This window comes from Sphaeramia orbicularis, chromosome 15 (assembly GCF_902148855.1).
Source record: "Sphaeramia orbicularis chromosome 15, fSphaOr1.1, whole genome shotgun sequence".
NCBI classification, from domain to species: domain Eukaryota; kingdom Metazoa; phylum Chordata; class Actinopteri; order Kurtiformes; family Apogonidae; genus Sphaeramia; species Sphaeramia orbicularis.
In genome coordinates this window covers 53,765,993-53,783,041 of record NC_043971.1, presented here as the reverse complement: position 1 = coordinate 53,783,041, position 17,049 = coordinate 53,765,993, and the positions used below count along the sequence as shown (strand labels likewise).

At 42.2% G+C, this 17,049-nt stretch overlaps 1 protein-coding gene across 1 annotated transcript in view; it reads right to left on the bottom strand.

The window, feature by feature from the left end:
* Positions 1-17,049, bottom strand: part of LOC115433967 (echinoderm microtubule-associated protein-like 6) — a 160,420-nt gene continuing 143,371 nt past the window's right edge. Inside the window, 12 exon segments of the mRNA XM_030155570.1 lie at positions 1-115; positions 1,231-1,331; positions 1,441-1,594; positions 3,670-3,773; positions 5,380-5,542; positions 5,667-5,839; positions 8,958-9,146; positions 9,230-9,344; positions 10,983-11,140; positions 12,537-12,745; positions 13,526-13,699; positions 14,100-14,120. Coding sequence (XP_030011430.1) covers positions 91-115; positions 1,231-1,331; positions 1,441-1,594; positions 3,670-3,773; positions 5,380-5,542; positions 5,667-5,839; positions 8,958-9,146; positions 9,230-9,344; positions 10,983-11,140; positions 12,537-12,745; positions 13,526-13,699; positions 14,100-14,120 — 1,586 coding nt within the window. The 3' untranslated portion in view covers positions 1-90.

Genomic DNA, 17,049 nt, shown 5'->3' with positions numbered 1-17,049 from the left:
TCAGACTCTGGTGTGAAACGGTTGTGGGTTTGAGTCCCAGTGGATCCACTTGTGGTTCTGTTAAGGCGTTTGCATCACAGGTTTCCATGGTTACAGGCATTTCCACACAAACACACTAAAACACACACAATCATACAAACACATTAGAAAAACAACAACAACCACAAACAGATTCTGTCTGAGCAACGAAATAGAAAAAAAGAAAGAGATGAAAAAGAATAGAAGGAAAACTACAGTACACACTACTACAGTACACACTACTACAGTACACACTACTACAGTACTCACTACTACTACAGTACACACTACTACTACAGTACACACTACTACAGTACACACTACTACAGTACACACTACTACTACAGTACACACTACTACAGTACACACTACTACAGTACACACTACTACTACAGTACACACTACTACAGTACACACTACTACTACAGTACACACACTACTACAGTACACACTACTACATACTCTGAAAGGGCATAAAACAGTACTTCATCATAGTGCAGTATGTAGTATTATGGTATCAGTATGTAGTATTATAGTACAGTTTGTAGTATAATAATAGAGTATACTGTATGATAGTACAGTTTGTAGTATAATAATAGAGTATACTGTATGATAGTACAGTTTGTAGTATAATAATAGAGTATACTGCGTGATAGTACAGTTTGTAGTATAATAATAGAGTATACTGTGTGATAGTACAGTTTGTAGTATAATAATAGAGTATACTGCGTGATAGTACAGTTTGTAGTATAATAGTAGAGTATACTGCGTGATAGTACAGTTTGTAGTATAATAGTAGAGTATACTGTGTGATAGTACAGTTTGTAGTATAATAGTAGAGTATACTGCGTGATAGTACAGTTTGTAGTATAATAGTAGAGTATACTGTGTGATAGTACAGTTTGTAGTATAATAATAGAGTATACTGTATGATAGTACAGTTTGTAGTATAATAATAGAGTATACTGTATGATAGTACAGTTTGTAGTATAATAGTAGAGTATACTGCGTGATAGTACAGTTTGTAGTATAATAGTAGAGTATACTGTGTGATAGTACAGTTTGTAGTATAATAATAGAGTATACTGCGTGATAGTACAGTTTGTAGTATAATAATAGAGTATACTGCGTGATAGTACAGTTTGTAGTATAATAGTGTACTATAGTGTGTACTGTTGTGTGTTGTGTTGTGTTGTGTTGTGTTGCGTTCACCTGCAGTCGTCTCCTCCTGTACTAATCACATACTTGTCGTCGTGGGAGAAGCGGATGTTGGTCACATGGGCAGAGTGGCCCAGGTAACGCTTGTGTTTGGCCTGTGGACGCAAAACCGACACAGTCAACACAAATGAAGTCTGACCAGTGTGGAGGTTCTTCAGTGACGTCGGACACGTTGGACAGACGCTGACGTAGACGCGGACTCACAAACTTGTCTGTGCAGGGGAAGTCGAACAGCTTCACCAGTCCAAAGTCGTCCCCGGTGACGATACTGAGGCCGGCGTGGGACACACAAGCACAGATGACGTCCGCTTTGTCTGCATTCCGAGGCCAGATCCCCAAAACCTCCTCCCCCAAAACACTGAGGGAGAAACAGCAGCAGCAGCACATTCACCCACCGTACGGATCAGCTGGAGTTTCACCACATACAGGGTCAAGGTGATTGTTGTTAGTTCTACTTCCTCCCACTCCTTTAGTTCTACTTCCTCCCACTCCTTTAGTTCTACTTCCTCTCCTTTAGTTCTACTTCCTCTCCTTTAGTTCTACTTCCTCCCTCTCCTTTAGTTCTACTTCCTCCCTCTCCTTTAGTTCTACTTCCTCTCCTTTAGTTCTACTTCCTCTCCTTTAGTTCTACTTCCTCCCTCTCCTTTAGTTCTACTTCCTCCCACTCCTTTAGTTCTACTTCCTCCCTCTCCTTTAGTTCTACTTCCTCCCTCTCCTTTAGTTCTACTTCCTCTCCTTTAGTTCTACTTCCTCTCCTTTAGTTCTACTTCCTCCCTCTCCTTTAGTTCTACTTCCTCCCTATCCTTTAGTTCTACTTCCTCCCTCTCCTTTAGTTCTACTTCCTCCCACTCCTTTAGTTCTACTCCCTCTCCTTTAGTTCTACTTCCTCCCTCTCCTTTAGTTCTACTTCCTCTCCTTTAGTTCTACTTCCTCTCCTTTAGTTCTACTTCCTCCCTCTCCTTTAGTTCTACTTCCTCCCACTCCTTTAGTTCTACTCCCTCTCCTTTAGTTCTACTTCCTCCCTCTCCTTTAGTTCTACTTCCTCTCCTTTAGTTCTACTTCCTCTCCTTTAGTTCTACTCCCTCTCCTTTAGTTCTACTTCCTCCCTCTCCTTTAGTTCTACTCCCTCTCCTTTAGTTCTACTTCCTCTCCTTTAGTTCTACTCCCTCTCCTTTAGTTCTACTTCCTCTCCTTTAGTTCTACTTCCTCCCTCTCCTTTAGTTCTACTTCCTCCCACTCATTTAGTTCTACTTCCTCCCTCTCCTTTAGTTCTACTTCCTCTCCTTTAGTTCTACTTCCTCTCCTTTAGTTCTACTTCCTCTCCTTTAGTTCTACTTCCTCTCCTTTAGTTCTACTCCCTCTCCTTTAGTTCTACTTCCTCTCCTTTAGTTCTACTTCCTCCCTCTCCTTTAGTTCTACTTCCTCTCCTTTAGTTCTACTTCCTCTCCTTTAGTTCTACTTCCTCCCTCTCCTTTAGTTCTACTTCCTCTCCTTTAGTTCTACTTCCTCTCCTTTAGTTCTACTTCCTCTCCTTTAGTTCTACTTCCTCTCCTTTAGTTCTACTTCCTCCCTCTCCTTTAGTTCTACTTCCTCTCCTTTAGTTCTACTTCCTCCCTCTCCTTTAGTTCTACTCCCTCTCCTTTAGTTCTACTTCCTCTCCTTTAGTTCTACTTCCTCTCCTTTAGTTCTACTTCCTCCTTCCTTTAGTTCTACTTCCTCTCCTTTAGTTCTACTTCCTCTCCTTTAGTTCTACTTCCTCTCCTTTAGTTCTACTTCCTCTCCTTTAGTTCTACTCCTCTCCTTTAGTTCTACTCCTCTCCTTTAGTTCTACTTCTCTCCTTTCGTCTCCTCTCCCTCCTTTAGTTCTACTTCCTCTCCTTTAGTTCTACTTCCTCTCCTTTAGTTCTACTTCCTCTCCTTTAGTTCTACTTCCTCTCCTTTAGTTCTACTTCCTCTCCTTTAGTTCTCCTTTAGTTCTACTTCCTCTCCTTTAGTTCTACTTCCTCCCTCTCCTTTAGTTCTACTTCCTCTCCTTTAGTTCTACTTCCTCTCCTTTAGTTCTACTTCCTCTCCTTTAGTTCTACTTCCTCTCCTTTAGTTCTCCTTTAGTTCTACTTCCTCTCCTTTAGTTCTACTTCCTCCCTCTCCTTTCGTTCTACTTCCTCTCCTTTAGTTCTACTTCCTCTCCTTTAGTTCTACTTCCTCTCCTTTAGTTCTACTTCCTCTCCTTTAGTTCTACTTCCTCCCACTCCTTTTTGAATGTACGAATGAAGTCACACTTTGTTTTCATGTTAATGTATACATTTTTTTCATGTTTACTTGCAATTTGTTTTATTTCTAAGTACTACGTAAGATTACTTTTGTTGCATTTTTTAAATAAACTAAACTAAAAATTGTGTTGTTTTTTAATGCCGGCACAAACCCCAGTGTTACCTGGTCCAGGTCGCCCAGGTGATTCTGTCGATGACGGTCTGGTCGTTTACCAGCTTCCCCGATGGAACCTCAAACACCTGACGCTTATACGCACCTGTAGACACCTGCGAGCACACACACACACACACACACACACACACACACACACACACACACACACACACACACACACAAGACTCACACTCATCCATTTATACATTTATATTCAATCATCAGTCTTTCACTGATGACCCAGAGGTAGTTCATGAAGAAGCTGAGTTAACCACTACATTTAGGGCCGGATCCACTAAAGGTTTGCGTGTATTAAAACGTGTGCAAAATCATTGCACACGCAAAAAAAAATGTCCAAACAGATTTACTGACAGTGTGCACTAAGGGTTGGGTCTTTCAAAGGCGCAAAATAGCGCGTGTGCATCCGGTTAGTACGTTTGTCACAATGAATACGCGCAATTGTGTGTGTGCTGGGAGGAGAAAATGTAAATATATTAATTTAGCACATGCAATTTCGCTCATAGAAACTGCGTCTATATTTAATGCGTCGCAAATGGAGGTACAAATGATTTGTATGTGTAATTTTGCACGAACAGCTGTGGATATTGTTTCAAAAAGGAGACACTGAAACGATGAAACAAGGCAACGCATTTTTCACCCTTGTGTGAAGATTTTTGGAATGACGGAAGAAAAAATAATTCAGATATATGCTACAGTGTGACAAAATTCTGAGCACCTGACAGTCATTCAATCCAACAACCCCACCCACCCCCACCTCTAAAATGAATCTGGTGCTGCTGCCCAGCAATGACATTTTAGATCTTCTAGGTGAACTAGGGCAGGGCTGTCAAACTCATTTTAGTTCAGTTTCACATCCAGCCTAATATGATCTAAAGTGGGCCGGACCAGTACAATAATATAAATAATAGGATAAGAACTGATAAATAATGTCAACTCCAACGTATTTTCTCTGTTTTTGAGTGAAAAAAGTCAAATTCTGTAATGAAAATGTTTATATCTAAGAAACCGTACTTGAACATAACATGAACAAATATGAACCTGAAAATTCTTAAGAAAAATAAATGCAATTTTAACAATATTACGCCTTAGTTTATCATTTATACATGTGCATCACAACTTACAGATCGCAGTGGATCTACAAATACACAAAACATTTAGTAAGAGGCAGAATATTGTGAACATTTCACATACTTCTCTTCAGAAATCTCAGGTTATTCACATTTTTTGCAAAAGGATAGTTTGTAAATGTAAACATTTTTGTGTAATTTTACTTTTTTTTTACACTACAACAAAGAGAAAAATTTGTAGTTTTCATTATTTATTGGTTATTATGATAGTGTTTTACTGGTCTGACCCACGTGAGAATGAATTGTCCTAGAATGTTTCTAACATCCTTGATTGTTAATATAGTCAGTGTAATTTCTGCATTTCACAAATTCATCCCAGGGGCCGGACTGGACCCTCTGATGGGCCGGATGTGGCCCCCGGGCCGCATGTTTGACACCTGTGAACCAGGGGAGGATTTAGTGCCAGTCATAAGGAGGAGTCATGCAATACCTTCTATGACAAAACTCCTGAGTGTGTGTGTGTGTGTGTGTGTGTGTGTGTGTGCGTGTGTGTGTGCGTGTGTGTGTGTGTGTGCGTGTGTGTGTGCGTGTGTGTGTGTGTGTGTGTGCGTGTGTGTGTGTGTGTGTGTACCTGTATGTAGCCGCTGTCTGCAGAGAAGTCCATCTGCAGGATGAAGGAGGGGATGTCGGTGCAGTAAACCAGCCGGTTCAGACTCGGACCTCCTCCAACATCGTACACATCCACTGTGTTCTCCACAGAACCCACCGCCAGGAGCCGCCGGTCTGGACTGAACCTGCAAACACACAAACACACAAACGCACAAACACACACATCACACAGTGCCACTGAACCCTGACAGACGAGTGACTGTCGTTCAGAGACCAGTGTCTGGACCGGGTCGGTCCGCTCCTCTGTACCGGATGTCCTGGATGCCGGCGCTGCGGTCCCGTTTCTTGGCCCACATCTTTAATGAGTTGGCGAGGAGGAGGAGGAACTCGCCGTTCTTCATCCCCACTGCCAGCATCTCACCATCTGCGCTGTAGCTCACACAGCGGGCGGCGTGGCCGACACACACCTTATTCAACAGTTTCTACAAAGAGACAGAAAAAGGGTTCAACAGACGGAGCTGTGGACTGAACCTCTGTCCACAATTCAGTGTCAGTAACACGTCACAATGTGTGAGGTTTAGAGTTAGTTCAGAGTCTTCACAGCACATCACTACCACAGACGTCCATCACTACCACAGACGTCCATCACTACCACAGACGTCCATCACTACCACAGACGTCCATCATTACCACAGACATCCATCACTACCACAGACATCCATCATTATCACAGACATCCATCATTACCACAGACATCCATCATTACCACAGACATCCATCACTACCACAGACATCCATCACTACCACAGACGTCCATCATTACCACAGACATCCATCATTACCACAGACATCCATCACTACCACAGACGTCCATCATTATCACAGACGTCCATCACTACCACAGACGTCCATCACTACCACAGACGTCCATCATTACCACAGACATAAATCACTACCACAGACGTCCATCATTATCACAGACGTCCATCACTACCACAGACGTCCATCATTATCACAGACGTCCATCACTACCACAGACGTCCATCACTACCACAGACGTCCATCATTACCACAGACATCCATCACTACCACAGACGTCCATCATTATAACAGACATCCATCACTACCACAGACGTCCATCATTATCACAGACGTCCATCATTATCACAGACATCCATCCCTATCACAGACGTCCATCATTATCACAGACGTCCATCATTATCACAGATGTCCATCATTATCACAGGCGTCCATCATTACCACAGACGTCCATTATTATCACAGACGTCCATCATTATCACAGATATCCATCCCTATCACAGACGTCCATCACTATCACAGACGTCCATCATTATCACAGACATCCATCCCTATCACAGACGTCCATCATTATCACAGACGTCCATCATTATCACAGACATCCATCATTACCACAGACATCCATCACTACCACAGACGTCCATCATTACCACAGACGTCCATCACTATCACAGACGTCCATCATTATCACAGACGTCCATCATTATCACAGACATCCATCACTACCACAGACGTCCATCACTATCACAGACATCCATCATTATCACAGACGTCCATCATTACCACAGACGTCCATAATTACCACAGACGTCCATCATTACCACAGACGTCCATCACTATCACAGACGCCCATCATTATCACAGACGTCCATCACTATCACAGACGTCCATCATTACCACAGACATCCATCACTACCACAGACGTCCATCACTACCACAGACGTCCATCACTACCACAGACGTCTATCATTATCACAGACGTTCATCACTACCACAGACGTCCATCACTACCACAGACGTCCATCATTATCACAGATGTCCATCACTATCACAGACGTCCATCATTACCACAGACATCCATCATTACCACAGACGTCCATTATTATCACAGACGTCCATCACTATCACAGACATCCATCATTACCACAGACGTCCATCATTACCACAGACGTCCATCATTACCACAGACATCCATCACTACCACAGACGTCCATCACTACCACAGACGTCCATCATTATCACAGACGTTCATCACTACCACAGACGTCCATCACTATCACAGACGTTCATCACTACCACAGACGTCCATCACTACCACAGACGTTCATCACTACCACAGACGTCCATCACTACCACAGACGTCCATCATTATCACAGATGTCCATCACTATCACAGACGTCCATCATTACCACAGACGTCCATCATTACCACAGACGTCCATCATTACCACAGACGTCCATTATTATCACAGACGTCCATCACTATCACAGACATCCATCATTACCACAGACGTCCATCATTATCACAGACGTCCATCACTATCACAGACATCCATCATTACCACAGACGTCCATCATTACCACAGACGTCCATCATTACCACAGACATCCATCACTACCACAGACGTCCATCACTACCACAGACGTCCATCATTATCACAGACGTTCATCACTACCACAGACGTCCATCACTACCACAGACGTTCATCACTACCACAGACGTCCATCGCTATCACAGACGTTCATCACTATCACAGACGTCCATCATTACCACAGACGTCCATCATTACCACAGACGTCCATCATTACCACAGACGTCCATCACTATCACAGACGTCCATCATTATCACAGACGTCCATCACTATCACAGACGTCCATCATTACCACAGACATCCATCACTACCACAGACGTCCATCACTACCACAGACGTCCATCACTACCACAGACGTCTATCATTATCACAGACGTTCATCACTACCACAGACGTCCATCACTACCACAGACGTCCATCATTATCACAGATGTCCATCACTATCACAGACGTCCATCATTACCACAGATGTCCATCATTACCACAGACGTCCATCATTACCACAGACGTCCATTATTATCACAGACGTCCATCACTATCACAGACATCCATCATTACCACAGACGTCCATCATTACCACAGACGTCCATCATTACCACAGACATCCATCACTACCACAGACGTCCATCACTACCACAGACGTCCATCATTATCACAGACGTTCATCACTACCACAGACGTCCATCACTATCACAGACGTTCATCACTACCACAGACGTCCATCACTACCACAGACGTCCATCATTATCACAGATGTCCATCACTATCACAGACGTCCATCATTACCACAGACGTCCATCATTACCACAGACGTCCATTATTATCACAGACGTCCATCACTATCACAGACATCCATCATTACCACAGACGTCCATCATTATCACAGACGTCCATCACTATCACAGACATCCATCATTACCACAGACGTCCATCATTACCACAGACGTCCATCATTACCACAGACATCCATCACTACCACAGACGTCCATCACTACCACAGACGTCCATCATTATCACAGACGTTCATCACTACCACAGACGTCCATCATTATCACAGATGTTCATCACTACCACAGACGTCCATCACTACCACAGACGTTCATCACTACCACAGACGTCCATCGCTATCACAGACGTTCATCACTACCACAGACGTCCATCACTACCACAGACGTCCATCGTTGGTACCTTATCTGTGAGGTCCCAGAGCCTGATGGTGGAGTCGTCGCTGGCTGTGATGCACAGCTCTTTGGCGGGATGGGCACTCAGACCCCAGATCCCCCCCCGGGCGTGACTGTCCAGCAGCAGGTTGGATGCCGCGTTCTTCTCCCCGACCTCGATGATCTCGCCATCCTTCGTCCCGACCAGGATCTTACCCTGAGGATGATGAGGGATGGGAGGATGAGGTGGACAGAAGGACACTGATGGAGGAAGGAGGATAAACCGCTGTGACCTCTGACCTTTCCTCTGCAGACGGAGCGGACACACTCCACCTGTTGACCCGTCTCCAGCTGAAACGCGCGGCATCGTTTCATCTCCTGATCCCAGAGCTTCACTGCTCCACCCTCCTTAGTCCTAATACACAAGGACAACTGTATGAGCTTATGTTCATATTTTCATGGTTTAGAACATCTCAGGTTTATTCTATTCCCAAAAGGTAAAATGTGAGTTTAATCTTTGGCAAATTTAACATTGGAAATACTGTCAATAGTGATTGGATTTTCAGTCAAAACTGAAAGTAATTATTTCAAGTGTAAGCTTTTAGGGGATGATATCTGTGATTTCACTACATGTTCTTCCTCTAAATAAACTTAACAAACCACAAAAAACAATTTAGAACAGCTGAACAGAATGTATTCACTTATTAAGAACAGAATAAAATCACATTTACATTTTAGTGGCTCATCTATCATGAGTTTTTCTATACATAACACAATAACAGCTGGGTTATATATAAGAAAAAATAGAATAGAATAGAATAGAATAGAATAGAATAGAATAGAAACATGTTTATTGAAACTGTAGCATGTACAACAAAATTAAAAGTGTTATCTAATCTGCAAATCATATATATATATATATATATATATATATATATATATATATATATATATATATATATATATATATATAATATATACAGGGTGGGGAAGCAAAATTTACAGTATTTTGAGGCAGGATTTAAAGACAGTGTATGACCAATTAGTTTATTGAAAGTCATGAGAATTTATTTGCCACAAGAAAATGTACATAATAGAAAATGTTTTTATTCTATGTGTCCTCCTTCTTTCTCAATAACTGCCTTCACACGCTTCCTGAAACTTGTGCAACTGTTCCTCAAATATTGGGGTGACAACTTCTCCCATTCTTCTTTAATAGTATCTTCCAGACTTTCTGGTAATAGTTTTGCTCATAGTCATTCTCTTCTTTCCATTATAAACAGTCTTTATGGACACTCCAACTATTTTTGAAATCTCCTCTGGTGTGACGAGTGCATTCAGCAAATCACACACTCTTTGACGTTTGCTTTCCTGATTACTCATATGGGCAAAAGTTTGTGAAAAGGTATGGATAATAGTGTTAGGTATGATTATGACATCAGTATATGCTTGGTTTCAAAACAACTGACGTAGTGTCTGCTGAGAAAAAACAACTAAATGTTCATTGGAAATTTTGCTTCCCCACCCCCTATACATATATATATATATATATATATATATATATACACATATATTTGGGGGAAAAATGGGAAAAAAAGAACAAATTAAGTGTATTCAGGGTTCCTTCATATGCACTTTGAAAGTTAAAACATATATTAGATTAAACAGGAGATTCACTTCTGAACTTTTACTCCAGTGAAATGGAAGAGGTGGTTGGATATAAGGGCAGGAAGTCTCAAAACCAAGTTAGTCATGACTGAGTAGGTAATGTCGTTCAAATAAACTTTTGGATTTTTTTTGTTGATCTTAAGGGTGTGTTTCCATCCTATAAAGCTTAAGCTCAGTAACAGAGTTGAGATGTAAAAATCAGCCCAGACACAGATTCAATGTATTATCATGTGCAGCTGAATTAAACTCCTCGTCTTGGGGGTGTTTAGTGATGCATGGCATAAACAAATGCATCCCATAATCAAAGCTAAAGTCAGTCCAACCAAATACTGCAGGACTTTTTTGTCATTACATAGAATTGTACAGCTGCTGTTTGATGACTCACGGCCGCTCTTTTCCTCCGGTGACGATGAGTCCATCTCTCAGGGTGGTGTACATGGTGAAAACGGGGCCAGTGTGGGCCTTTCCCACCACCCTCAGCAGGTAGTGATCCCTCCACACGTACACGTCGCCATTAATAGCACCTGTGAACGTCAGGTTATTCTGCAAACACACGACGAACACATTCAGCTGTTTGCACTATGTTTCACATATGAGGCACCATGGCCTGTGTACTGCGTCCGAGGACAGAAATCCATCTTTGATCCTCTTTAGTGCAGTAGTTCTCGGCCTTCCTGCTGACAGGCCTGTCCTGTGTCAAATAAAACATTCCAGGGCCTCCTTCATATGACAAAGACTTTTCCCTCCTGTCTGTTTCACTGCAATGACAACAAAAGTGCTGCCTTTCAAACTAACACCATTTAAAGCTCCACCTACCGATGTGGCATTTCTCACAGCACTCACGTAAAAGTTGGAACACAAACAGCCCTCCTCCCTCCAAAGCCCCGCCCCCTTCCCCCTGCCTGAGCTCTGACACTGTCCTCCTCTCCCCTGATGCCCACGGTGGAAGCGGAGGTGGAGGTGGAGGTCCGGTCCGCTTCGGTGTGTCTGCGGACCCCTCCCTCAGTAATCAGATACACCATCCACCTGCTGCTGTTTCATCAGTAGACCCTGTATTTAAGGGTCTGGTCTGTGCTGTGCTGGGTCAGGGTCTTCACTACATGATGAGGTGTCCAGGTGATGGGCGCGCGCACTGTGAACGCACGGCCTCCACGAATTTTCCGTGGACATTTGAGGTTTCATAGTCCACACATTTATCATCCTCCATAATCCTACTCTGTGTGACACCAGGTACATGTACCTGTATGAGTCCTGCGGTCATAAAAGCTGACCTTTGACCTGTCTGTTAGTCCAGTACACCAGACTACTGGACTTCTATCTCCATCCTTCATTCATCAGACTCCTGTTTGTTCCCTTTAGTTGTTTCTTTTCATAAATCTGTTTTTTTTTTTTTCAGTTCTATCCACTCACATCCTTAGACAGTAGACTGTGGTCAGTGACAGCAGCAACAGTGAAGCGTCAGATTCAGAGGGACACATATCTGATGCAGAGACAGCGATAATGGATGATTGACAGGAGGCTCAGCCAGGTTCGGCCAGTTATTTCATTCGGACCGAATAAAATGATTGGTCAGAATTTTATCAGAAATATGAGCAATATATGAGAATTACACATTTTTGAGTTTCAATACCTGGTGGATTTCTTCTACATTTTACTTTGACACACGCTTATTAGGAGCATTTTAACATTACAAATGAAAAGTGTAAAAATGCCACATCATACGGTATAGCATCTTTGCTTAAAAACAAATAACAAACCATCTGTATGAAAAAAGTGTTTTTTTCTAATAACATCCAAACACTGTCTATTGCCTTTGTATCTTTGTATCTACTGCTATGCTTAACATGTCCAAGACAAATGGATGGAAACAGTGATTAAGTCCTCTACCCAGCCAAGATGAACAATAAACTAAACACACAGTAAATATGTTGGGACTCACAGCACCGAAGGCGACCGACAGCATGGTCTGCATCCTGCCGTCCTCCACCGTCCCCACCACGCCTTTCTTGTACATCAGCGCCCCACCGGCCAGCGTCCAGAACTTGACGTGTTTGATTCCCACCGACACAAACTGTGAGTCTGAATCTGGACGGAACTCCACCACGAAGATCCGGTCCGGATGTCCGGCTTTACTGCAGACTCTGGATCCTGCAGGACGGACAATACTGTTCTAATTAAATATCCACTCGCAGTAGGATTTTGATATATCAATTATTCTTTTATCATTTAAGTTTTGTTCACCAGATGTTTAACACTGTCAACTACAGTATTATAGTCCAGTTTAATTTAGCTCATCTACTCATTTAACCAATAAAAACCCAAACATTCACCGTCTACCAAAACCATCTACTGATCTAAACTGTTCAATACCTGCTGGTCCACTGATCCTATCAATCCATGTAAATAATTGGTGTAAAATACAGGTTGTAATTTTTTCATGGTCAGATATGACCCATGTGGACGTTCAGAGGCTCTGTAGTGAACATGGAAACACTGTCATCTTCTACAACATTGATTCACCAGTAAAACCCATGAAGTCTGATAAATGACAGTGGATGGACAGACTTATGTGCAGTTAATGATACATTTTACTTAAAAAAATCACTTTTTCTTTCACTTTTTTCAGTTTTGATATAATTACCTTTGAATCTACTTTTATACTTTGAATTTTACTTGTATGAAAATCTACATGATCAGTAAATTAAATATAAAAAAATACAGGATTTTCACTCAAAAATACAAAATACAGAGGATAATATTATTAATAACTGATGATTGGGAAGTTGTGACAAAAATAGTTGTGGGTCTTGAGGGGTTAAATCACATTTTAACACCATCAGGGCCAGTGTAAAGGAGGTTTACAGTTCAACCCCACATCAGTTTTCATCAGTAATCTGTTGTTTTTCAGCGTTGTTGCGTCAGTCTGACCTTCCTGCCAGCGCCACACACTGATGGTGTGTTCAGGTTCCACTCCCACAGACAGCAGCAGCTTCCCCGTAGCGCTGAAGTTCACGTAGCTGACGCCTTTAGTGTGAGGACAGCGGAGGATGGACAAAGTCTGTTTACTCATCGCATCCCACACATGGATGGAGGGGGTGGTGCCTGGGGGGGGGGGGTTGGAGACAAGTAATGAGTTATTAAGTCACAAGGCTGATAAATAGAAGCGGGTTAGTTTAAAATACGGGAAAGTATCAGGACGAACAGAGCAGTCAAAGGGTTAATGCAGCCTTCAAACACCCTGAGAACCAGACGGACACCATGAAAAGTCACTTTTCATTAACTAAATATTTGTACGTCTTTAGCAGCAAATTTTAAAAACAGCCATCATGCTTCCATTTTTATATTAATGCTCTGTGAAAATGTCTTTAAAATAGTTCAAATGTTAAAAGGTTACAGTAAATTTGCGTGATTGAAAACAGACCAAGGTTGAGCTGCTGGTCTGGGTTTCAGGGTGTCTGTGGATGGGGAGGGATGGGGGTGGGTGCAGGTGGGTTTTTTTTACCTGGGAGCTCACTGACGTCACCTGAGGTGAGAGCGATGGTGGCAAATGAGGCCAGCCAAAACACACACATACAAACAAAAAAACACATGAAAACCTGCAGTGAGTTGACTTCAACAGGCTGATTTGTGCTGCTTTAGTCACTGGTTCAGGTCAGAATCAGGGCTTTTAGCTGGATGGATTTGTTTTACAGAACAGATTTATTGGCTCCAGTGGGTTTTAATGCAGACATTTCATGCACTTCTCAGACATTTAATAAAGTTAGTAGCAAATGGAAATGTACCTTTTAATCATGGGGGTCATTATGGGTTTAAGGTGTCATAATAAAATTCAATAAAATGTTTTCATTTTGTCTGTCAAACATCAGCATGTCACTCAAGTGAGGCAGTGAAGGCACCACAAATAAATATTAGAGCTAAGACAATTAGTCTTCAATAAATTATAAAAAAAAAAAAAAAAAGAGAGAAGCATCAAATTGGAAACCTGACAGTGAAAACAATGCCTTTTTCATGCAAAACTAGCAAACTATTCTACTGAACCTCCAAGGGATTTTTAAGGCGACATTTGCATTCCCGTGCAATACTTTTAAAAAAATGTGTCACAACTGATATAAATTAAATAAGTTAAGATTTTAGACGTTCAAACAGTAAACGACTTATATGTATCACCTTTAATATGAGAAAATAGAGAACAGAGCATCTAAAAAAATGGAAAACTCAGTTTATTTCAAAATGAACCAAACCAAAATGCAGGAAATGGAATAAAATGCCTGAGTTAGAAGGGATGCATCACAGCTGTCTGCAGAAAAATGCAGATCTTTTAGTCACTTTGATGGAGAGGGAGGGGTCAAACTGTGAACTGCCCTCCATTTTAGTGATGCTACGCCAATTTCTAGTTCCAGTTTGAAATAAATCTTGACTTTTGTTGATGATGGTCATATCTGGATGAAGAGCAACCTATAATATTCAACAGGCGAATAAAAGAAGCTCATTCAACTGTGACATCACCTTTTACTAGTTCAGCTCATAAATGTAATTCAGTCATGCAGGGGTCCTCAGGTCTGCTCAACAGGCTGATGGTGAAGTGCCAGTCAAACACATAATAAAAAAAAAAGTCAGGTTTGTTCTGTTTAATAGAGGGTCTGCATGTGACGTCACTGCTAGTGGAAGTCACTGCGGTTCCGCCCACTGAGTGTCAGACAGAGGCAGATGATTGACAGCGTTGGCTTCAATCCTGTCTGAACTGAAGAACAATACTGAATCCAAAATGGGGCAGAGCTGTTGTCAGAATGATTGTATTTTCAGGTTCTTAAAGCAGTGGGAGCTATCGTTTTACAGACAACGAAAGACAAAGAAAAGAAAAGGAGATGGATCCACAAACCCAGGAAACCAAACCTAGATCTGTGGGTCCTGTTTGGTGTCAGCTAACATTCACTGATGCTGTATTTTTGGGTCCAATCAGACCTGAAATGACCGACTGTTTTGGCTAACGGTCCTTCTTAGTGCAGCTCTTGGTTTCATGATCAGATCTTTCCTGGTTTTTGTCTCATTTTGTGATTGTGAACCTTGTGCTCCTACATGATTAATAAACGAACTGAAACTGAGGCCAACCTAGTTTTACAAATACGGAGGAACTGGAGAATAAAGCTACGACGGAGTATTAGGACCACAGAAGAAAAGAAAAACACTGGGCACTACCAGAAGAAAGTCAGAAAATATGGAGATAAAACCTGTAATTTTATGAGAATAAAGTCGAATACAAAAAGAATCACAATGTTCTGAGAATAAAGTTGTAGTTATAAAAAAACCTCATAATTTAACCAGTAGATCATGCATATATTCACTGGGGTCAGTCCACGCTCTACTGGAAATGACCTTTGGATCAGCTGGTTCTGGTCCTAGTTTTGGAGCCTTTGGATCAGCTGGTTCTGGGCCCTAGTTTTAGACCCGTTGAATCAGCTGGTTCTGGGCCCTAGTTTTAGACCCTTTGGATCAGCTGGTTCTGGGCCCTAGTTTTAGACCCGTTGAATCAGCTGGTTCTGGGTCCTAGTTTTGGAGCCTTTGGATCAGCTGGTTCTGGGCCCTAGTTTTGGAGCCTTTGGATCAGCTGGTTCTGGTCCTAGTTTTGGAGCCTTTGGATTAGCTGGTTCTGGTCCTAGTTTTGGAGCCTTTGGATCAGCTGGTTCTGGTCCTAGTTTTGGACCCTGGTTGTCAGTCGTGATGAAACCATGTATATTAGTTTCAGGTCTAAATAGCGCTGACCCCCTCCCCCCTGGATCAGGTCTGGATCCTCCATGTGTGTCCACATGTCAGTGTTCATGGACCACTTGTTCTTTGGTAGCTGGTACAGATCCATGTCCAGTCCAACTGTCCTTCATTTCATTTCAGATTTCCCATGTTCCTTTGCTCTGGCTGTGTTTACTGCTATACTCCGTCATGTTGAGCAGGTTGGTTTAAGACACTCAGTCTGACTGAGAGGGGCGTGGCCTGGGGGGGGGGGGGGTTACATATGTGCAGACGCTCTATAAAACAGGAATGTTCCAGCTGAATCACTGATCATTAGTGTCTGTTAAACTTCACCAGGAAATGACTGACACTGCACTCAAAAGCACAGGTAAAGGTAAGTGGAAATAGTAGTTTAAGTATAACGGAGTGCGGGGGGGGGGGGGGGGTCCACACTTTACTTTCCAGGCTTTGTGAAAAAAAGAAGTGTTCCATCTTTCCCCCAAAGCCAGTCAGTGAGTAAATGATCTGTGGAGTTGGTATCTAAGTGCACTTTATATTTCCTGTTCCTCTAGTGATGAGAGAAGAAGAAAAGCTGTGTGTGTTTGAATCCATCCAGCTGCTGACGTTTCTTTACAGTTTCATGGAGCTGCGGATTTTCCCACTGAAAATTCAAGTTTCCTGCGTGTGTGTGAGATCAGACTGTTTCGGTTTTTATCTGTCGGTGGATA